This window comes from Uloborus diversus, chromosome 1, assembly GCF_026930045.1.
Source record: "Uloborus diversus isolate 005 chromosome 1, Udiv.v.3.1, whole genome shotgun sequence".
NCBI classification, from domain to species: domain Eukaryota; kingdom Metazoa; phylum Arthropoda; class Arachnida; order Araneae; family Uloboridae; genus Uloborus; species Uloborus diversus.
Genome location: NC_072731.1, coordinates 128,674,676 through 128,697,898, shown reverse-complemented (window position 1 = coordinate 128,697,898; position 23,223 = coordinate 128,674,676). Strand labels below are relative to the sequence as shown.

The 23,223-nt window shown below is 34.4% G+C and overlaps 1 protein-coding gene across 1 annotated transcript in view; it reads left to right on the top strand.

Annotated features, from left to right (window-relative positions):
• Positions 1 to 22,595, top strand: part of LOC129234940 (zinc metalloproteinase-disintegrin-like MTP8) — a 129,904-nt gene extending 107,309 nt beyond the window's left edge. Inside the window, exons 16-20 of the mRNA XM_054868753.1 lie at positions 2,065 to 2,266; positions 14,506 to 14,583; positions 15,702 to 15,813; positions 18,076 to 18,214; positions 21,749 to 22,595. Of these exons, the coding sequence (XP_054724728.1) occupies positions 2,065 to 2,266; positions 14,506 to 14,583; positions 15,702 to 15,813; positions 18,076 to 18,214; positions 21,749 to 22,595 (1,378 nt within the window). The remainder of the gene's footprint in view (positions 1 to 2,064; positions 2,267 to 14,505; positions 14,584 to 15,701; positions 15,814 to 18,075; positions 18,215 to 21,748) is intronic.
• The last annotated feature ends 628 nt before the right edge of the window (positions 22,596 to 23,223 follow it).

Here is a 23,223-nt window from a genome sequence, read left to right as displayed (position 1 = left end):
ATAAGATATCTTTTTGATTTGAACAATTTTCCGTTCAATTTTGAACAGTTCAAATCCCTTAACATTAGCGCCTACGGGGAAACTGAAAGTCAATGTAGATTCCGTACTTGAAGGCGGATTTACTTCAAACAAACTTTGTTGGAAATAGCTCTTGACGACCTACTCCCGACTCCGACTCCGAGAATTTAGGGGGACCTGACACCGACTCTGACTCCTGTTCCCGACAATTAATCGGACTCCGACTCCCCGACTTCGACTCTGACTTCGTAGCTTTGGCAAACATTTATACACGGAGGACAAATGACTGACTCCGATTCTTGGATATTCCACTCCGACTCTTTTATCCCAAAATGAGATTGACTCCGACTCCGACTCCGCTGCTGTGGTTTTAACTGTGAAATAATTATTGTTGATATGATTTGTTTTTATTTTCACGCTAAAGTTTTAATTTAGGTATTTAGTTTTGGTGAATAAACTCGAAAAATATGCGCAGACGATTTTTTTTTTTGACAATGAAAATTATTTCTTTAAGTTGACATTTTATTGTTTTTTTTTTATTTTGGTAAGTGCATTAATTCGTTTAAAAAATTATTTTCGGCAACAGGGGAAAAAGAAACGATTTTTTTAATATGATGTCTTTATTTTAATGAACTTATTATTATTTTTTCGTTTTGAAAGCTGTTAAAAAATTTTTTTAATGGAAAGAAGTGTATTAGCTGCTTTGTTTAAAAGGTGCTGCTTTTTTATTTGTTCGTTTTTTTGAAGAAAAGTAAGGAATATTTTATTCCTAGAAATCGGCTTAAAATATTAAAAAAATATGTTTGAAAAAATTTGCGATTTTAGCTATTTTTGAGAATATTGATCAGGTACTAGAAAGTAGTATGGGTATACGGGAAAGTAGGCTCGTCTAGTTCTAGACGGAACTTCTTGTTTACTTGTATTTTATATTCATAAAATTATTACTAATGTAACAATTTGAATTCATATTAAAAGTGCCCAATTAAATATTAAACATTGCTCAGAAAAAAAGTAAATGTCTTATGATTGTGCATCGACTAATGCATATTATTTATTTCTGATGAATCATATAACTGCAAAAGTAGCTAACAGAAGAAAAATTAGTATTAGAGCTATTGCTAAATTAACTCCATTAAAATTGATAGAAATGTAAACCAAAATATTCAATATAAATAATGAAAGAAACCATAATTTTAAGTCTACATATTGTTATTATAATATAAGAAAATATAGAGTGATTTGAGGATGCATTTAATAATTTGAAGATTTTAGTTTGTGCTAATTGAAAATATTGGATTTATATCAAAATATCCTATATATATATCAAAATATCCGCTATATATATCAAAATGTCGGATATTTCGAAAATAACATGATTTTTTCGAACCCTGATGTTTACTTAAATCTTTATTATTATTGTAATTATTTGCTTTCATTTTTTAATGAGAAGTATAATTTGTATTGTCTGTTTTTCTTATGTAACCAACAAAAAGCAGTTATTAAATGAGTGCAAGGTATAATGTCAACATGTCCTTCTTGATTTTTTGATATTTTATTATTTTAGTTTTTCAATTTTTCAATAGTCTTTCGCCATCCTGTTTTTCCATTGCTTTTATAACTACAAGGGCTCAAATAATTTAGAAGATAAAATGAGATTTAAAATATGTTAAACTTATTTTATATATTTTTATCATAATTTCATTTTATCAGTTCCATAAACTTCAATCAGTAAGTATTAATAGAATCCTGCTTTGTGGTGATTCTTTTTTTTTTCTGCTATATGTAATTTATAATTTTAAAATTGCAAGAAAAAAAAGTTAAATTAATTTATTAATTGTGTTTTGATGCAATTTAATATTTTCAATTACAAATCACTATACAACATCTGCTGCTGTTTTTTGTTTCCTTTTACAATTCCAGAAATATAAAAACACATTCCTCAAAAGAAATTATTTTGTTTAATCTCCTTCTGAACTGGAAACTTCCTATTTTGCGCTGCTCATGATTAGCAATTAAGCTTATATGTTTTTGTTTTTTTTTCTACAGCGACATCTTGTGTGGGATGCTGCATTGTACCCATTTAAATGAGAGACTGGAGTATGGGATGGAGTCTGCGGCCATCCTGGCCCGCTCTTTCATCAATGTGAAGGGCAAAATCTATACCTGCCGATCTGCCATTGTGGACCTGGGGCTCTTTGACTCCGACCCGGGACTTGCCCCCAATGGGGCTAAATGTGGGGATGAGAAGGTAGGACCCAACATTCCATTTGTTTTCATGCAAATACAATTAATATTACCTCATTGATGAAGGCATCCGACTCTGATCAATACCATATTTGGCATTACTGCTAACCCTTGAATCCCATAATTCATTCTCAAACATCCATTTATGAATCTGTTGACTTATTTAAGTGACATACAGTGATTGTTTTTTCTTTCTTTTTATCTAATATGTTATGCGCTTAAATAAAAAATGCAGCAGCATGTAACTTCAAACTCATTTGCTGCATTCGTATCTAAGATTACAATAGTGACCTCCAAAAATAGACCAAAGTCTGAGACTCACTGGACTTGATCAAATCCTGAATGGAGCAACAAAACATTTCTTATTAATTAATCTCCTTTTATTATGAGTTTATTTAGTACTTGACTGTCTGGGAATAGAAAACATCATTAGTCTTTGTTTTCTAAGTTCACTAATGCAATTTTACCCTCTACATTACATTTCTTATTGATATCTTCATTTTTGCCATGTCAACCTGACTGCAAATACTGTTAACCAATAGTAAATGTTAATAAACTTGCATTATAAATATTAAAGTCATAGATTTTCTGACATGAAGTGATACTAGAGGCAAATTGCATTTGGCAATACTGTTGTCTGCCTGGTTTCTGAAAAGACTAGAAGCAATGTAACTTAAAATAATGCTTTTGGGAGGTATAAAACTATTACCAACTTTTGTGAAAAAAATTTCTGAAATCGTGTTAAGGGTGCTCTTTACTGAGAGTCTGAAAGCTTCGGATCCAATGCTAACCTACGGGGAAAGTTGAATGTTATTTTACAAAATTCCTTTGAAGTTTTCGGGTCATTTTTTTTCTGAGTATTTTTCAAGCCTATGTCTGTGTCTTTTAGTTTTTACTTTTTTGATACGTCCATTCTTCGATTTTTTAAAATTCGAGAAAAAATGAATTTCTTCGAAAACGAGGTACTGTTGGACCTTTCGCTCTGTAAAAAATCTGCAAATCGTGCTATCGAAATTTTAAGAACGCCCCAACGTGCAAAATATTTCCAGCTCTCTTTTGAGACTAAGTTTGAAATGATGCGACCATTTCTAAAAAAATATCGGGGTTCCAGCCATCTGAAATATTTTCGAAAAAGCTCAATTCCTCTACTAAGCCACGCCTCCCACCGGTCCCTCCTTTCTTGAGGGGAAAAACCTGGTAAGGTGTATAAGATTTACAGTCATTAGCGCAAAGGACCGTTTCCATTTACTACTCCCCTCTTTTCCAGAGGCATTTTTCAATGAAGGAATGAATGAGTGCTCTTGAAAGTGAATCCACATGCTTGGAAACATCTTCATGATTTGATTTGTGTTTAGAAACGATATAGTTTTTAAAGAGTGCTTCTGAGATAATTCTTGCGAATTCTTGTGCTAAATGACCTCCTGAATCCAAATATAACCACCTTTTTCCATTCACACGTCCCGCTTTTTTTGGAAATGTCGCCCGCAATTTTTTTCAGTTTTTGAGTTTCATAGCCATTATTTTTATTTGGAGGGGAAGGAATCGTTATATTATACATTAATACTTTCCTGAGGTACTAGAGAGGTGCTAAGTTTGTACGCAAGAACATATGGAGGAAATTGGTTAACTCATGGGAGGTATTACCACTTATTATATTTTTGAAATCATCAAAACCCATCCTTTTTCTTGGGGTTTGTTAATATTTTCCCTTATTTTTTGGCATAAAACCAGAGTAAAGGACTCACACCTATAAGCCCTATATCTGAAAAAAAAATTTCACGTTATAAATTTAAAAAAAAGGAAGTATCGCATTTTGCGTAAAGTTGCATCGCAGACCTTCAGTGAAGAACCTTTCCGTGTTACTCAAATTAATTCAGGGATATAATACAAATACAAATACAAATTCAAAAGTGACGACCAGCAACAGGCTCTGGGCCCAGCTAGACTGGTCCTAGTCAATTTACAATCCCCAGTGAAGATCAATGGCCCTCTTAAAACTGTCTACTCCTTTGTTCATTACCACCTCTTCCGGTAAGCTGTTCCAAGGTTCCACTACCCTGCTAAAATAATAATTTTTCCTAATATCCATGTTAGCCTGAGATTTAAATAGCTTAAAACAATGACCCCTTGTCCTGTTTTCAGTGCTAAACTTTAGCCCCGTAACATCTTTCGTTTTAATAAATTTAAACAGCTGAATCATGTCCCCTCGGTCTCTTCTTTGCTCAAGACTGTACATTTTTAGCCTTCTAAGCCTGGAATCATAATCTAAGTGGGAAAGTCCACTTATTAGCCTTGTAGCCCGCCTTTGAACCCTTTCCAATACATTAATGTCTTTCTTAAGATAAGGAGACCAAAACTGAACAGCATACTCCAAATGGGGTCTTACCAAACTTCTATATAAGGGCAGAAGAACTTCTTTAGATTTATTTGAAATAGATCTATTGATAAACCCAAGCATCTTATTGGCTTTGTTGCTAGCAATGCTGCACTGTTGGCTAAACTTTAAATTCTGACTTATTAAGACCCCCAGATCAGTAACTTTGTCTGCCTGACTAATGACTGAACCTTGCAAATAATAACTTGTGCACTTATTTCCATGCCCTAAATGTAGCACTTGACATTTCCCAACATTAACAGCCATACCCCATTTATCAGCCCACTCCGTAATATGATCTAGATCCTCTTGCAGCTGATTTGCTTGTTCTTCATTTTCTACAGTCCCCATAACTTTGACATCATCAGCAAAACAATTCATGTTCCCAGAAATATTTTTGTGAATATCGTTCATAAAGACAATGAACAAAACAGGCCCTAACACTGATCCTTGAGGAACCCCGCTTAAGACCTCACTCCAATTAGAATAATTTCCCCTTACAACTACTCTTTGTTTCCTTCCGGTCAGCCAATTTTTTACCCAAATGAAAGTTTTCCCTCCTATTCCTATATCAGCTAATTTGCTAAGTAGAGCAACATGCAGTACCTTATCGAAAGCTTTTTGAAAATCAATGTAAACAACATCTACAGGCTTCTTATTGTCCAAAGCCATGGTAACTTTGTCATAGAAAGGTATTAAATTAGTTGCACAAGATTTACCTTTCCTGAAACCGTACTGAAAACTAGTCAATAGATTATTAGTCTCTAGAAAATTTACTATCTTAATTTTCATCAATGTTTCAAAAATTTTGCAAACCACCAAAGTTAGACTCACAGGTCTATAATTTCCCGCACTCCCTTTAGACCCTTTCTTGAAGAGCGGTGTAATGTTAGCCAGCTTCCAGTCCTCTGGCACTGTCCCCGAATTATAAGAAGCATTGAAAATGTTTGCGATTACATCTGCTAATTCCTCTGCACATTCAACTAAAATTTTCGGATAAATATTATCTGGCCCCGGAGCCTTAGTCTCTTTAATTTTTTTCAAATGAAGTAAAACGTCATCCCTGGAAAATACAAAGTCCTCAAGCTGTACTATAGCTTGTGTCTTGTTGGTGTTAACTGTTGAGATACAGTTATCGTTAAAAACACTCGAAAAAAAGTTATTAAGAACATTAGCAATATCACTATCGTCCTGAATTAAAATTCCGTGCTCATCAACCAGTGGCCCAATATGACTATTTCGTACTCTCCCCGAATTAGCGTATGCAAAAAACCTCTTGGGATTCCTGTTTATGTTATCTGCCAGTCTTTGCTCCAACTCTCTTTTCTGAATCCGTACCAAATACTTAAATTTACGCCTTGCCTTACAATATTGGAGCCTATCTACCTGTGACCTGTTTCTCTAAACCTATGAAAAGCAGCTTGCTTGTAATTTAGAGCGTCTTTAGTTTCCCTGGAGAACCACATTGGCCAAATTTTAGTGTTGACACCCTTTCTCCTAAAAGGAACATGATCCCTAACCGTATTCGCTAGATTTTCCTTAAACTCTGCCCACTGAAGATTCACATCGCTATTGTCCAATCCAGAAGAAAAAACTGCTTTAATTAAGATTAAAATGATCTTAAGTATGCTTATAATATAGCATTAATGAATATTTCTATTTCTGGGGATGCACTACCCCCATTACTTTTCACTACATCAAGAAGGCATAAACAATGGAGCTGGTGCATCCAAAGAAAGATAAATATGCATATTAATGCTACTTTATAAGCAAATTTAAGGGTGCTTTTCACTGAGAGTCTGAAAGCCTTCGGATCCAATGTTAACCTACGGGGAAAGTTGGATGAAGGTTTTACAAATTCCTTTGAAGTTTTCATGTAAATTTTTTTCCCGAGTATTTTTCAAGCCTCTGTCTGTGTCGTGGACTTTTTGCTTTTCTGAAATATCCATTCTTTGATTGTTTAAAATTCGAGAAAAAATGAATTTTGTTGAAAAAGGTGGTAGGTACTGTTCGACATTTTGCTCCATAAAAAATCTGGCAAATATTTCCAGCACTCTTTTAAGACTTTGTTGGAAATAATGCGACCATTTCTAAAAAAAAAAATTTAAAAAAAAAAGGGGGGGGGGGTTCCAAAGCCGTATTCTAGATACATACTAGATATTTGGAATCTATTTTTGTCTATATTATACTATGTTACTACAAATGTAAATGCATAAAATGCTTTCCACAGCTCAACAAACATTTTTGAAAATAATTTCTTGAGCCAAACTCGTAAAAAATTCTTTATAGGGTATATACACATTGATCATGTAATTCATATTACAGTGAAATCCAGTAACAATGAACTTCAAAATCAGGACTAAAATCTTATTTGGTTGAAACGGGTATTTCGTTATACTGATATTTGTTGTAACAGGATTTCACTGAATTTTTCTTTTGAAAACTTTCTAAGGAGAAAAACGATACATACCTGCATTTCTTTAAAGCATGAATGAGTATAAAAAAATTGTTTTAAAGCAGGGGTGGGTTCCCAGGGTCGTGTAGCGTTTCTTATTCAGTCGAAACATTATTCTTACCACAGTATACTTGGGGGTGGATTAGAGATGAAAACAGTCGGAAAATATACAGAAAATTTCCGAAAAAAACGGGAAAAAAACGTTTTTTCCGAAGGAGTAAATTTCCACTTCGGAAAAATTGAAAAAAAAAATGAATTTTTTCAACTTTTCAGGATTTTAATTAAAATTTTCAGCAAAAAGTGATTAGAAATTTCTCACGCTTAAATTCTGATGTAATTCCCCCCCCCCCCGTTTTATGTTAAAATACTGTCTAACATTAATGCAAGTTGTTGTATGACAATATCATTTGCATATAGATCAAAAAATGTTTAATAATACTTTTTGCAAAAAAACTTATACCAATAACCTTAGTGAACAATTTATTTTCCTTCTTCATACAACATACAAGCATAACTTTAATCACAGAACTATGTTTCTGCTGACTGTGCGAAACAAATGTACAGGGTGCGGCAAAAAAAAAAAAAACGGGCAAGCAATTTTCTATTAAACTTTATTAAAAATAAATAAATTTACAAAACTCAAGAAATAATATTATGAGAAGACCTTTAGCAATCAATAAATTTAATTGGTTTCAAACTGGCAGCCTTTGCAGTAATACAGAGATGCAACTGCTTGTTGAAATTTTCATTCAAGGGTTCTCTGCAAGTCCTTTAATCAATCCTATTCCCTATAAAGCAATTGGTTTAGAGAGTTCAATTTTATGTGTGTTTAGGGTAGACCTTTGACTCCAAAATAGGCCATACAGTGTAATAAATGGGATTGAGGTCGAGCGAGTAGAGCGTCCACTCTAAAGATATCATGTCAAAAACAATGCGCCTTGTACCACTCTTATCCTTTTGGCCATATGAATAGGTGTGGAGTAAAAGGAAAATGTCCAGTCTACAATGCTGAAGTGCTCTTAGGCCCACAGAAGCACAATAACTTCTAAAATGTCCTTCTGGTTCACTTTTTGATTCATTTTACGACCCTCATTCACAAAAAACTAGAGATTTTTTGTTGCTTGTGCTGATTCCATCTCAGACCAAGCCTGACTTCCGATTTTGGCGATATCTAACACTTTCTAAGGTGCTTGGAGTGTCTACAGACAAAATCCTATGGTTCTGGGCGATGCAAGCCGGTTGAACGGTAAATCAGTGAAAGGTATCTCTTTCAGCGTGGACTTGCTGCCCGTTACAAACGTTTCTGGCATCTTTGGAGTCATACGAATGACTGAACTTTTTGGAACTCGTAAAACTTCTGTTTGAGCTGTTTTTTCCTTTAGTCCCACTTATCGGTCACAAATTTCCATCTTATGAACGACTTCTCTTGTGGAAACCCAAGGATTTCATTGAACTCTCTTTTGGATGACCTTACGACTAACTGAAATGTTCACTGTTCGTTTTTGTGCACATTCCCGACTATCATTTCCAAGTCACTTGAAACGGCATGCCGTTTCAAATACTGTTTGTCGAGGGACAACAAACAAACGAACTGTCGTTATACTTGGTTAAACAACTTAAAATAGCAGGTATTTTGCTTAAAATTGTAAGAAAACCGAAAAACAATACATAAACTAGGTAATATATTGTAAATTATTTTTTAAAAAAGTGAGAAACAAAAATAAATTAGGTACTCATTAAAATGAAATTACCTTTCTTCCATTCGATGATACAATTTTTGTCCGATATATATATATATATATATATATATATATATATATATATTTTTTTGCCGCACCCTGTATACTGCCATGCTAAGCAAAAAAGGGGAATTTGCAGTTGTGCTCAAGCTGAGATGGTATTTTAAAGTTTGGCTCTTCCCTATATTTGATTCAGATGTCTTTTTTTCTTTTTTAAGAATTTTTCAAAACAATAGTTCTTGATCAAATGACCCTAAAACATCTTATTTATTAAGTAAAATACGAAACAGAGAACAACTTGGTTATAATAACTCAAATTTGTTCAAAAGTGCTGGTATGACCACTTTTACTACTGTGCTTAGCACGGTCGTATGAATAAACTGAAACTGTAGTTTTGGTTCAGTTTAAGAAACACCAATTTAGTTTTGATTTAGTCTGAGAATGGATTGGAAAAAATCAAAACTCAATAGCTTTCATTTTCAGACAGTAAAGTTACATTGTATTATTTTTCTTTCAAAAAAAAAAAAAAATCAATCATGTTTGAAAGTCGAAAATTTCATTTGATACTTCAAGTTTCAAAGGCAATCTAAAATAGAAAATGTAATTGTTACGATTAGATACACATTACCCAATATTATTGGTTGAATGACGACATGACTTATTTCTGGTGTTTGATCATGAAAGCTCTCAGTTATAGAGCAAAAAGTTTTTTTTTTGTTCTAATTAATCTTACCTTTATATGTATTTCTGTCAAGCAGATGTGTGGATAGCATATATTTCTTAATGGTTAACCCTGTATATGTTCCAAGAAACACAGAGCTATTAAGAAACCCTAATTTTATTCATTAAAAAATCAAATTTTCCATTTTTTGCAATTTTCCCCGAAAAAAAAACGGTAAAAAAACCGGTTTTCTTCCACCATTTCTAAATTTCTGGAAGTTTTACATCTCTAGGGTGGATTGAATCTAACATAGCAGTTTTGTAATGTAGGATCTAACGTAGCTTTCACAATGTTGCCAGGTTAGGTCCACACCTAGCGATACTTCTCTCTTTTCTTTTTCCTTTTTTGAAGGTCAAAAAGCTAAAAATCAAGCTTTTTCTTGCTTTTCAAAAAAAAAAAAAAAAACAATAGAAATCTTTTTTTCTGATTTCATTTCTGTAAGTAATGCCACAAATGTATTAATGTTTTTAATTACTTTTCTTCTGTTATTTTGCTAAACGAGCTCGACTATATGCTTTTGAAATCACTATAAAAAGGCTTCATGCATAGGGGTGGTATAGTAACTCATGTTTACTATTGCATATTATGTCTTTATATATGTATATTAGTAACGAATAAATATTGTAGATTTAATGCAAATGGTTTCACCACTATATTTAAAACGCGACAATTTGAGTCAATATTTGCTCCATAAATCACACATAAATCTTAAGTCTCATAAAAGTAAAAAAAGTAAAATCTGATTCAAAAAATTAATTAAGCACTTAAGTTCAGCTCATAAACTTGTCACGTGCAAATTTTTGCTTGCTTTGCACTGAGAAAGGAGCTATTGTCTCTGAAACATGTTTGCATTTTAAACTTTTACATCTTTTACTTGTGCTTTTAAGACGTTGTTTTTGACTTTTATCTATTTCTTGCACAAAGCTCATGCTTTTTAAAGTGCATATTTTATTTACAATTTACACATTTAAAAATTGAAGATATTTTGGAACACCCGATTTAAAATGGTGTTAAAGCTTCATTGAAACATTATCATTACTTGATATTATTCATAAATGGGGGAAAAATTCAAAAAATAATTAATACCAAACAGAAAAGAAAGAAACATTTAGCATCCAGGTCATGGCTTTCATTTGAATTTTGACGTCTTGAATTTAAATTATGTTTTTCGCAATCACGAATTGTGGTAGGACCCTACTCGTTGGGTTTCTTATTTCTACAAATGGTGCCTATCCGAATCATATTTGTAAAAGTCGTGATTTGAATACAAGACGTCTATATTCAAATGAATTCTAGGGGCTGGATGTTGGACGTTGTTGACTGAATGCTGTTTTTGTCTGAAAAGTATTGTGTAAAATCGAGAGGGTTGGGAATAAGTAAAGTCGATGGCGGGAGACATGAACTTCACTGCCCAGGAGGAGGGACATGCTCGCGAAGACACATGGAACAGATGAGTTTGCATTAAAAGCATAGAAAAATAAAGTCGAAAGAACATCAACTACGGACAAGTGAAAACAATAAGCAACCGTGGTCGCTCAAAAAAAGAATATATTTGGTCTTGGTCAAGCAATAAGAAGGTATTCGCAGACATGTTTCGGAGGCAATAGCCTCTTTCCTGAGCAGGGCCGGATTTAGGGGAGGTCAAGCGGGGTTACTGCCCCGGAGCCTCCACAACAAAGGAGCCTCCACAATAAAATTTTTAGAAAATATCCTAACTTTCACGAATTGAAAATATCGGACATATACATATATATCAAAATATTCGGATATATATCAAAGTATCAGATATTTTCGAAAATATGATGATCTTTTCGAACCCTGATTAGGGGCCTCCACACTTCCAAATCCGGCGCTGTTCCTCATTGCGAAATGAACAAATGGATGGTAGGGTATAGGTCTTCCAACATAGGCACCGCTTCTTATGAACTGGCCAAATTTCTCACTAGATTTTACGCTCTGCCTTAAGTCCATAAGATCAGAGTACCTTTAAGACCTATTGTTTCCAACATAGGCACCGCTTCTTATGGACTGGCCAAATTTCTCACTTCTAGGTTTGCCCCATTGTTGGACTCCAACACACATTCTGTCAAAAATTCTGTTGATTTTGTTAATATTCTTCGTAGGTTCAAACCCAATAATTTACTTATGGTTTCTTTTGATGTTAAATCTCTTTTTACCAATGTACCTGTTATTGGAGCCTTACGGTGTCTTGAAACAAGACACCGGGAATTCCATCACACCCAACATTCATTTCCAAACTTGTAAATTCGACTGAAATTTGTCATAAACATTCAACCTTTATTTTAGAGAGTACTTTTTACCAACAAACTGACGGCCTTGCTATGTGCAACCCTTTGAGTCCCATCCTCAGTGAAATGTACATAGACTTTTTTCAACGGAAATTGTTTCAGTTATTTGACTTTCCACTCTGGCTTAGATATGTTGATGACACTTTCACCCTCTTAGATTGCACTGTTGATTTTGTTCCGTCTATCATTGATCTAATTAACTCCGTCGATTCTAATATTCAGTTTACTGCTGAGATTGAAAACAATAATTCTTTGCCCTTTTTGGACGTTTTAATCTCGAAGAACAATAAGTTTTCTACTACTGTTTACCGAAAACCATTTGCTGTCTGTCTTCCCCTACACTCTCGTTCATTCCACCCGAAGAAGCAAAAAATGTCTGCTTTTTATACTTTTGTCAACCGAGCCATCTCCATATTTTCTGATCAGACCCTTCTCAATAATGAACTCAATTTTTTGAAAGGCGTGGCTCTGGACAGGGGATATCCTCTTCAAGTCATCGACAGGGCTTTTTGCAAACTTTCAACCCGGAACAAAACCTCCAACATACGTAGTTTTTCTTCTACAAATTTTGTGGTTTTACCGTTTTATCCACACTTTCTTTTTGTATTTCTAGAATTCTCAGTAAATTTGACTTTCGCGTAATTTACAGACCCATAAATAAACTTTCTTTTTCCAAACTGAAGGACCCAATCCAACCACTTGATCAGTGGGGCATATATCACATTCCTTGTCAATGTAATATTGGTTACGTGGGACACACAAGGCGTTCACTTAAATTTCGTTTGAAAGAACATGAAAACCACGTTAAAAAACAGGAACTGAACAAATCTTCAATTGCTAAGCATTGTTGGGACACAGGGCATAATTTTGTTTTTTCGGAGGCCAAGATCATTTGCAGACCTACAACAGTAGGTGAATTAGATTTTCTGGAATCCTTTAACATTCATAAAAACTTAAATAATCTATGCAATGAGTCTTTTGCTGTTCTGCATTTTTCTCCAATCTTATTCGATCTTACATGTTAGAATACGTCATATTTTGCCTCAGCACTCGCTGATAGTTGATTGGTCAATGTTGTTCCGGTTACGCATTTAAAATCTCCTTTGACCTTGATTCATCCATTTGTTCATTTCGCACTGAGGAAGGAGGCTATTGCCTCCGAAACATGTCTGCATTTTTAAAAACTTTTTATCCTTTTTGTGCTTTTAAACGTTGTTCTATTTTTATCTAAGAAGACAATCGTTTTCCTGTTCAATTTATGATAAATTTTCATTTCATTCATCAATTTTTCATGAATATGAAATCTGGGAACGCATAACCAAAAAACAAATTTTTGTTTCAAAAATTACCGCAGACCCTTTGGTACTGACTTTATTTTCTGTTCTGTTCAACCTTTGCGTCGGTACTGTTCAATTGGGGTTTTGGCCGCCAGCTAATTTCTTTGATTGCTCTTCATGACGGGGGTCATTTAGGGGATCCTTTCCCTCTAGAACAATGACAGCTGTGACAGGTCACGTGTTCCTGCCTTACATCAATTACCGTCCACTCCATTGGCCGGTGAAGTGTCAATCACTTGATTGAGGTTCACTCCCGTCATTCAAGGAAGAAAGCCATTTACACCCTAACTTCGATGTTTTCCCTCACTGAAGAGCAGCCTTAACTATCCAGGCAAAGATATTTTTATAAAGAGTAATCATTATTTCTGTGTGAATTAAATGCGTGTAGCTACTTTGAGTGAAACCCAATTAAATTTTTAAGAAACAAGAAACTAAACTTAGTTCAATTCAAGCAGAATCACCCATTCAGCGATAAATCTGTAAATATGAAAAATGTGTCCAATAAAGCAACAACCCTTTGTGTTTATTTCTGTTATCACTTGTCACAAAAATCAGATAAAAGTTTTATCATGGGTTCCATTCATTCCAAGGTCGATGTTACATTCTTTAAAATACTACAGAGCATCTCTGAAGTTCCTAGTTATAAAGTTCTCAAAATCTAGAAAATGCAGTTTGAAATACATTTTAGCAGAGAAGTGAGGTATGGCGAAGTTAAGTATGGCAAGACACTTTAGCGATAACCACTAGTGATGAGACAAAGGTGACAATTAAAATGCACTTATGACTACAAATTCCAAAAAATTACATAAAAACAATAAATTGAGGAGTGAAGTCATGAAGTTTCTGAGATTGAAGTTGAAGTTTCTATTTGAACTGATATTATAACTGATGTGGTTTAACATCATTTTCAATGGTGATCTGATGGGAACAGGTATTTATTGACGATGATATAATTGATGTGTCATTAAAAGCATTGTTGTCTTTTATGAGTCTGAATTTATGTATGCATACTAATTTAAAATCCTATTCAAATGATTAGAGTGATACATATTTGACATTGAGAATCAATGGGATTTTTAAAGTACTTTTAACAGTATAATGACATTAAGCTTTCAATTCATAATCTTCGAAGACAGTCTTAAAATAAATAAATTTAAAAAAAAAAACACTGAAAAGTTAATTGATACTATGTTTCTTTCCTACAAGTTAGAAAAATTAGTCAAAGAATGGTTTAAATGTTCACATAACAAGGACTGCAGTTTTATATAAATCAACATAAATCTAAGCAATAAATTTTTGTAATTTCAGATATGTGTAAACCAGAAATGCGTCACAATTCAGTCCATAAAGGTGACAGAATGTCCACATGAGTGTAACGGCAATGGGGTGAGCTTTTGTATTTTAATAGTTGATATTTATGTGTAATTTTAAGAAAAAGAGAAATATTCCTTGCATGAAAAAGTACTTCTGTGTGATATTGCTTTTATTGTTCTGGTAGTCATAGGCATAATTTAATCCTCAAAAGTGAGAGAAGATGCTGTAAAATCAAATTATGACAATAGCCACGTGTTTTTCTAAATGTTCTGAAATCTGTGTTTTTCTTAATTCCAGTCCAGCCTCTCCCCTCCCCTTTTTTTCTATCTATAAATTGATTCTTTTTAAATATGATATTATTGTTGGATAACATCTTGGGAGTTTTAACTTCCAAGGTCACATTTCTTACCTTTTGTTTGTTAGATAAGATGCCAATTTCAACTGTGGTAACAAAAAAACACCTCTTCTCAGCTACTTTTCTACTAGTAATAATGCTCACGTTTCATTGACTTAAGTGCCACTGCTGTTTATTATCTGAACTTGTGAACCTCAAATTGAACTGCCTAGTGATAGTTGGTTTAAAGTCTTTTCTGCTGACAGTAAAGTGATCCCCCCACCCCCCCTCTGCTACTAAATGCCAGTCAGAGAACAAAGGGAAAAGAAATTCTTAGCAGTCCCTCTTCACCTTCTTTCAACCTAGCTGTAACTGAGAACCAACTAAAAATTAATCAATAAAAGAAACTTTTCTTGTTTTTAACTGTTCAGAAATGTTTAAATTACTACCCAAAAAAAATGCAAAAGCACAGCTAAATTGAAGTCTTGGGTGTACAAAATTTAGTTTTCATTTTTAGAGAAATATAACTAAATAGCTGTTAATTTTATGTCTTTTGTGTGCTTAATTTGTTGTAATCTTGCTAATTTGATAAGCTTTCATTCAAAATTGCTGCTTGTATTTTCTGGTTGAATAGATTGTCATGTGGGAAGAAATACAGTTATCTTTTGCTTAGTTATTGAAAACTGGCTTCAAGGTGCCCTCGACTTTTTTTTTTTTTTTTTTTTTTGAGCCTTGATTTTTGAATTAAACATTATGTTCTTTTCTCTCATCACTTTAAGACTTGTATTTGAAGTTCTTGTCTAGTGTCTTGATAACTCCATTGCTCTTTGCACTAAATTACATGATTTCCTGACAGATGTGCAACAACAAGGGCAACTGCCACTGTGACAAGGGATATGCGCCCCCATACTGCGATTCTCCAGGCCCTGGGGGCAGCTTCGACAGTGGACCAGCTTCTGATCCAGGAGGTGAATTTTTCAAAACCAATTTAATTCATGATTTGTTTATAACCTTAATTTTTCTTTTTTAAACATACACACACATCAATTATTAAATTTAATTTGATGCTTGCTTTTTTTCCTTAAATTTACTTCTACACATGCACAAAAAGTTGTTTATTGTAAAGAAAATGTTCCAGTTGTTATAGCCATTGAGCAAGGATACCACTACATTATTAAAGTTTGAAACTAGTTAGCAATGCTCCATGCATTACAGTCCTTGCCATTTTCCTACTGTACTGCATTACAGATGCTGCTCATGCAGCATTACAAGATGCATGAACATCTGTGTTATTACCAAGACCAGGGCCTTGAATTTCAGGCTGTGTTTATTTGTAATTATAAGTACGCAATATGCACTTGACTCAGTGGTGGATCCACAGGGGGGGACAATTGGGACGATCGCCTCCCTCCCCCAAAAAGGTTTGTAAATTCAAAAAATTTCCGTGAAAAAGTCACCAAACTCTCCCCCCCCCCCCCTTCCAACGCATCTCAAAAAATCTTCTAAAACTGTATTTTAACGGCTTTAATTCCAAAAATTTTCCAGGGGAGAGTCCCTCAACCCCCTCTCTCCAATGTTATCGAAGATCGTCAAAATTTTTGAATTTTTAAAGCTTTAATTTGGAAAAAATCGCCGAAATCAAAAACTTTTTCGAAAATGTCGTTAATGAGTTACATCAGTTACATTTTTATAATTTCAATTCCGAAAATATTCTGGGGGGAGCTCCCGATTTCAAGTCCTTCTCCTAACAACATCAATAAAGACCCACTATCATTACGTTTTTAAAGCTTCAATATTGAAAAGTTGAGGGATAGCTCCTGAACCCATCCCTTCCCTTAACGCTACCAAAGATGACCAACCATCGCATTTCAAGGCTCCAATTTCGAACAATGTCCGATGGAAAGTTTCAAACCCCGTTCCTTTTCCCTACATCATGAAAGATGGCTTAAAACATTTTCAGGACTGCAATTTCAAAAAATTTCCAGAGAGGAACCCCCATGTCCTTCTTTCCTCATCTTTCAACATCATCAAAGATCGTCTAAAACAACATTTCTGGAGCTCCTATATTGAAAAGTCTACGGGGGAAAAGTTTTGAATCACAAGTTTTCTGCTACATCATCAAAGATGGCTTACAATTGCGTTTTTAGGATTTCAATTCCGAAAAATAATTCCGGGTTAAAGCCCCCGAACCCCCTGGTTTTTAGCAGCACTAAAGATATCTAAAATTGCATTTTTTAAGCTGTAATATCAAAAAACGATTTTGGAGGATTCCTGAATCTCATCTTTTCCTTTCAAGAAGAAAAAGAGATAGCAAACAATTTGTGTTTTCGCAAATATACTCTAAATTTCAAAACAATTCCGGAGAGGGACTTCCAAATTTCCCTTTCACATATTAACCATCAAATAGTCTAAACATGCATTCCTGACAAAAAATTTCTGGGGAGAGCCTGCAAACACTCCTACTTATGTGCAAATATTAAACAACTCAATCAAAAAACAAATCCATAACTACCTTCATATTTTATTTAAAATGCAATTTCAGTATTTCATTATGTTTGGTACCTTTCTCTTCATTATGTTGTTTGGTACCTTTCTTTCTGCAACCTTTCTTTTATAAGGAAAAAAGTTGAATTGAGGACCTGAATGGCAACTGAAAAAGCTTCACGAATCCTCAAATGAATCAGAAGTTGAAGGGCTTAATTTTACTAGATAATGCATCCAGAATATAAGTACAATTTTTTTTTTTTTTTTTTTTTTTTCAATTTTTTTTCTTTTTTGTACTCAAAACTTATAACTTTCATTCAAGCTCTTTGAACAATACATTATTCAAAAAAAAAAAAAAAAAAAGAAAACATGCTTCAGCTCTTATTATTATTATTTTTTAAATTTTTTTTAAATAACATATAATAAAATTTAATTTTAATAGTAATTTTTTTTTTCTTTTAAGCAAAATGGCACTTACGTAGAGAAGAAGAGGAGTAGTTTTAATTTCACTTTGAGGAGGGATTCTAATTCTTGGGAGAGCCCTGAAATAATTCCTTTGCAGTTCAGAATAACCTTTAGAAAGTTTTCAGTAATTCACTGAAGTCTAAATATTTCTGCTTTCTGCCTCTAAGGGCTGCAATCCTATTTGTAATTTCAAAACTTGGATTGCTTTAATATGCATTTTCAATCTGAATAAGTGTTCTCCTTTTATAACTAAGTTGATTGTTTTTTAATCTGTTTTTCAGGCTATTTTATTGTGGTGACCATGTATGTCATCTTCCTGGGTCTCTTGCCGCTGATAGTGTTTTCTGGAGCTGCCATTTACTATTATCGCAGCCACCTGAAGACATGGTGGTCCAAGAAGGCACATAAAGCTACTATTAAGTGAGTTGTAATTTCAATTTTGTGTTTACATTGTTGTTTTAATTTTCTCTATTCATTTATCCGGTCTACAAGAATAACGTTCAGTAAATAATATTAATCTGTAAACCATTAACAACTCCACAGCAGAATGTTTTGCTTTGTTCTTCAATGACCTTCAGCTGCATCATTCAACATCCTGCAGATATGTGCACATAGTGCCATTTTGTGATAATGCGTAATAAATATAATGTAGTTTCCTTGGGGGGAGGGGGGCTGTAATACACAGATCGGTAGCAAACTCTTCCCTTACAACATTTGAAAAAAAGAGGGACTGTATCAAAAGCTTTCTATTGTTTATACAGTTTGCTTTAGGGTCATTCCATTTTAAATCAACAAATTTTCAAAAAAGTTGTTGCATCACCATTTTTGATTTTGATGAAAATTTGCATGTGCATTCCTTTCATTTCCTAGACCCCAAAAAAATATATTTTTTATTCTTAAAAAATTCACCGTTTGATATATAGGCCATTTTTGTTGTTGGCAACAGCAAAAATAGGGCATTTTGATGCTTTGTCTTATGGACAATAACTTTTTTTCTATCAAAGCTTTTGAGCTCAAACATAGCTCATTGGAAAGCTAAGAAAAAGATCTTTTCAAATATGATATCAATAAATTTCAGATTAAAAAAATACCAATTTTTTTAAGGTCAAAATTTGCGATGAAAAATTATTTTTTTACCACTTTTGAAAATTAAAAAACAAATGAAGGCTCTAGAATAACCAGCTCTATTTTTTATCATATATTTATATGCATGGCTACTTATTGTATAAAAAAAATGGCTTGTTACTCCGACCCCTTTATGAGATATGCTCCCCCAAAGTTGCAAATTTTCAAAAAAAAAAAAAAAAACAGTTTTCAACGCTAAAAAAATGCATGTGGGGGACTAGATAAAAAAAATTTTATTTGTGGTATTTTAAGTATTTTTACCAGCTTTCTAACAAAATAAAAGTTGCTTTGTTATTCAAAGGTGTTTGGAAGATATAAAGGTCTGAATTTTCAAATAATTTTGCTGAAACAACGCATTTTTTTTTTTTTTTTCACTTTTTAATCTTAGTTTTTTTTATTGAAATTTACCTTGTTCTTTGCTTTAAATGTTTAAAAAAAAGACTTTAAAGTTCAAATACAATACGTCATAACTCTTCAAAAGACAATTTAACATTTTTAACAGTCAGGGACATAAATCTTTCAATGCTATTTTCTTCAGTATTTTGTCTCACAGAGAAGAGTTGATAAATGTTCACTCATCACAGGTGTGATATTGTGACCTCTTCCTTGTGCAGGCCATAGTTCTGATGTAATCAAGATTTTTAAAATGCCTTTCATCTGAACCCAAGTTTGGTCATTATCACTTGATTTTTTAAATGATGTTCCAGGCCCTTTAGGGCCATTAATAAGTTTGGTGCAATAATCATGTATATCTAATGGATTTAAGATTTGATTATTAATTGGGCGCTGTGAACTAGCCTTTCGAACTAGCCTCTTTACTGTTCCACCAATGCCATCGCATGGGCCTTTCCCATGGGACATAGCAAAAAATGCCACTCTGCTTTTATACCTAAGTCCTCTTCATGGTGGCTGAGGTTAATGAAGTTCTTTCTGTTTTTATATTGTGCAGCAGACCCATCTGAAAAGTAGGTTAATTTTGAAACTGAAGGGTGGTTTGCCTTAATTTTTTCAACAAGGATCTTTGCGGTAGTGTTGTGATCCAGGTAATCATTTACAAAGCAAAAACTTCCTGCTTGAACATTTCTATTTTTTGCCAGTATACAACAAAAGGATGAAGTGTGCATTGAACACCTGACTAGTGATAGGTCTGGACCTCGTCTTGGACAACACAAGAAAAATTCTCTGAGAAGTCTCCAAGTACCAAAACTTCTACCTTATCCAAGGGTGCCCATATGGTAGGTGGGGGAGGGGCAAGTAGGGGCTCAACCCATCCACCCCTTAGAAATTAGATCTTCTTTGCTTTTAGTACTTTATTACATTTCTTCTTTTGCCATTAACGAATAAGTTTTTTTTTTAAATGTTAAATTTTATTAACTCTAATCGGTACTGAAATCGGTTTCTACAGGGAAAATATCATGCTAAACCATGAGGAAAATATCTGAACCCACCTCACCCCTTAAAATTTTGCCTATGGGCGCCCATGCCCTTATCCAGTGCGTCTTTTTATGATTTTAAAAACTCTGCTTGCTTACTGGCAATGAAATGGTGGCCCTTCAGGTGTTCCAAATTTTTCACAACACTTAACCAAAAATTCTTGCAAGGGGAGCGCGCATTTCAATAAAAAACTAAGATTAAAAAGTGAAAAAAAATTACGTTGTTTCAGTGCAATTATTTAAAAATTCAGACCCTTATATTTGCCAAACACCTTTGAATAACGAAGCAACTTTTATTTTGTTAGAAAGCTGATAAAAAGTACTTGAAATACCACAAATAAAAAATTTTTTATCTGCCCCCCCCCCCACACATGCATTTTTTTAACGTTGAAAACTGAATTTTTTTGAAAATGTGCAACTTTGGGGGAGCATATCTCATAAAGGGGGTGAAGTAACAAGCCAATTTTTTTTTTTTTACAATAAGTAGCCATGCATATAAATATATGATGAAAAATAGGGTTGGTTATTCTAAACCCTTCATGGGTTTTTTAATTTTCAAAAGTAGTAAAAAAATAGTTTTTCATCGCAAACTTTGACCTTGAAAAAAATTGTACTTTTTTTAACTCTGAAATTTATTGATATCATATATAAAAAGATCTTTTTCTTAACTTTCCAATGAGCTATGTTTGAGCTCAAAAGCTTTGATAGAAAAAAAGTTGTTGTCCATAAGACAAAGCAACAAAATGCCCTATTTTTGCTGTTGCCAACAACAAAAATGACCTATATATCAAAGGGTAAATTTTTTAAAAATAAAATAATTATTTTTTTGAGGTCTAAAAAATAAAAGGAATGCACATGCAAATTTACATCAAGATCAAAAATGGTGATGCGCACCCCATTTGTTGATTTAAAATGGAATGACCCTTTACCAAAACATAGCCAAACAATATTCTTATTCGCAAAAATAATTTATTTCTTATGTATCTTTCTGTTTAATATTCTTGTAAAAAAAAGGAGAAATGCTCATCTTCCAGAATAAAGGAGATGGGCACTACTACTCCAGCCATTTATTTTGAGTGTCATACAGAATTTTCACTCCAAAGTTTAGTGTAAACAAAAAAATTTCACTGCTCATTGTACTGTTTCAATTTTTAACTGACTGAATGTATGCTTTACTAAATGTCTGCTAGGCAGTGATCTCAGCATTTGTGTTGCAATCATTCAAACGCAAAAAATAAACACCTTGAAGTGTAATGTCATGTATAAATTTCAACAATAGAACAACATTACAGTTGATATCCGCTTAGAAAATAACATTTTATCCGAGTTTTTATGTTTTGGGATTCCTTGCATAAAATTGAGTGAAGTTGCTAATCTCAGGTTCCTTCATCCCCAGGTCCAGAACAGCGACAACCACACAGAGGAAAGTCCAGCCGCCAACCAAGTTCAATTTTGATCGAAACAGCCTGCGTAACCTGGAAATATCGGCTCCGATCCAGATCCCGCCTCCCGCCACCTTCGGGCCCGGCACGACGCAGATGCCCGGCCTGCCTCAGCAGGTGATCCAGAATGGACCGGAGCGATACGGCCATTCCCACTTCTTGCCGTCGAATGAGGCTGCCCAAGACAAAGAGAAAGTGCTTCCCGTGAGGCCGGCTCCCCCCAGGCCCGATGCTGCCCCTAAAAGAACGCCCTCCTGGAATGTGCCCAATTCCGTTTCCAACGTCAGCAGGACGGCCAGTCTCAGGAGCCCGTGCGACGCGAGGCCCTTCGGAACGATGACCTTCAGGCCCAACTGCCCGCCCCCCAGGCCTCCCCCTCCGAAGATGGGGGCCGAGTACGAAGATGTTCCGCACATCGACGATCCGGGTAGACCCTCCACTCCTGGTTCGGGCTTCTACGACGACTGCCAGACGCTGGATTTCAGCGACACCCCCCTGGCCTTCGTTCATTCGCCCGACGAACCCCCCACGAGCAGGGGGGTGGTTGCTCCACACAAACAGACACCTGTGATTCAAAAACAGACAATCCAAAAACAGTCTGTGAACTCAAATAAAAGTCAGAGTACGGCGAAATCCAAAGTGCTGCCTCGAGCTCCCAGGACAGCAGAAAGCTCTCTCGTGGCATCACTGGCTCAGAGGTTCGAGCAGCGAGAAAGCCCCGCCATAGATAACTCGAGTGCTTCGAGGCCCCCCTTCAAATCTAGGCCGCTGCCTTCGAGACCCGATGACCCTCGGGTGTAATTTATTTTGTGTTTGTGCCTGCAAATGTCTAAATCTGTATAATTTAAGAAAGCAGAATCTGGAGCCATTTCGTTTGCAGATTTGCTTCCGGCGGCACTTCGGAACACATTCGTTATGAAGTGATACAGCAATTCCGATGACTGATAGCATCAGCAGAGGCTCTTGAATTTGTGTTGCAAAAATATTTTAGAAATTATTAATACCAAGAGTCGGGAATCGATAAAAGTTTGTTTTGATGTGCTTTCTGAAGCAAAAAACTTTTGATACATATGCTGTAACGCCTTGGTTTCAAGATTATTCCTAGCATTACCCTGGTAATGTATGATACTACTTAAGGATTTAAAAAATGGGCTGATTTTTAAGTACACAAATGCAATAGATTGCTCTTTGATCCAAAAAATTCTACTAGCTAAGATGAAAAACATAAAGGTGGTAGATTTTTATTATTTCATGCAAAAAACTAGTTTTTAGTGTGCATGAAGACAAAATGCATTGGGTTTCGATCCTTACAGCATTGAATCAAATTGGAATCAAACTTTTGTTGATAAAATTTTAACGTTTTTTAAAAGGTAATTTTATGGTTTATGTGGATAGTTGATATGAAATGACACAAATGGAACTTATTGTA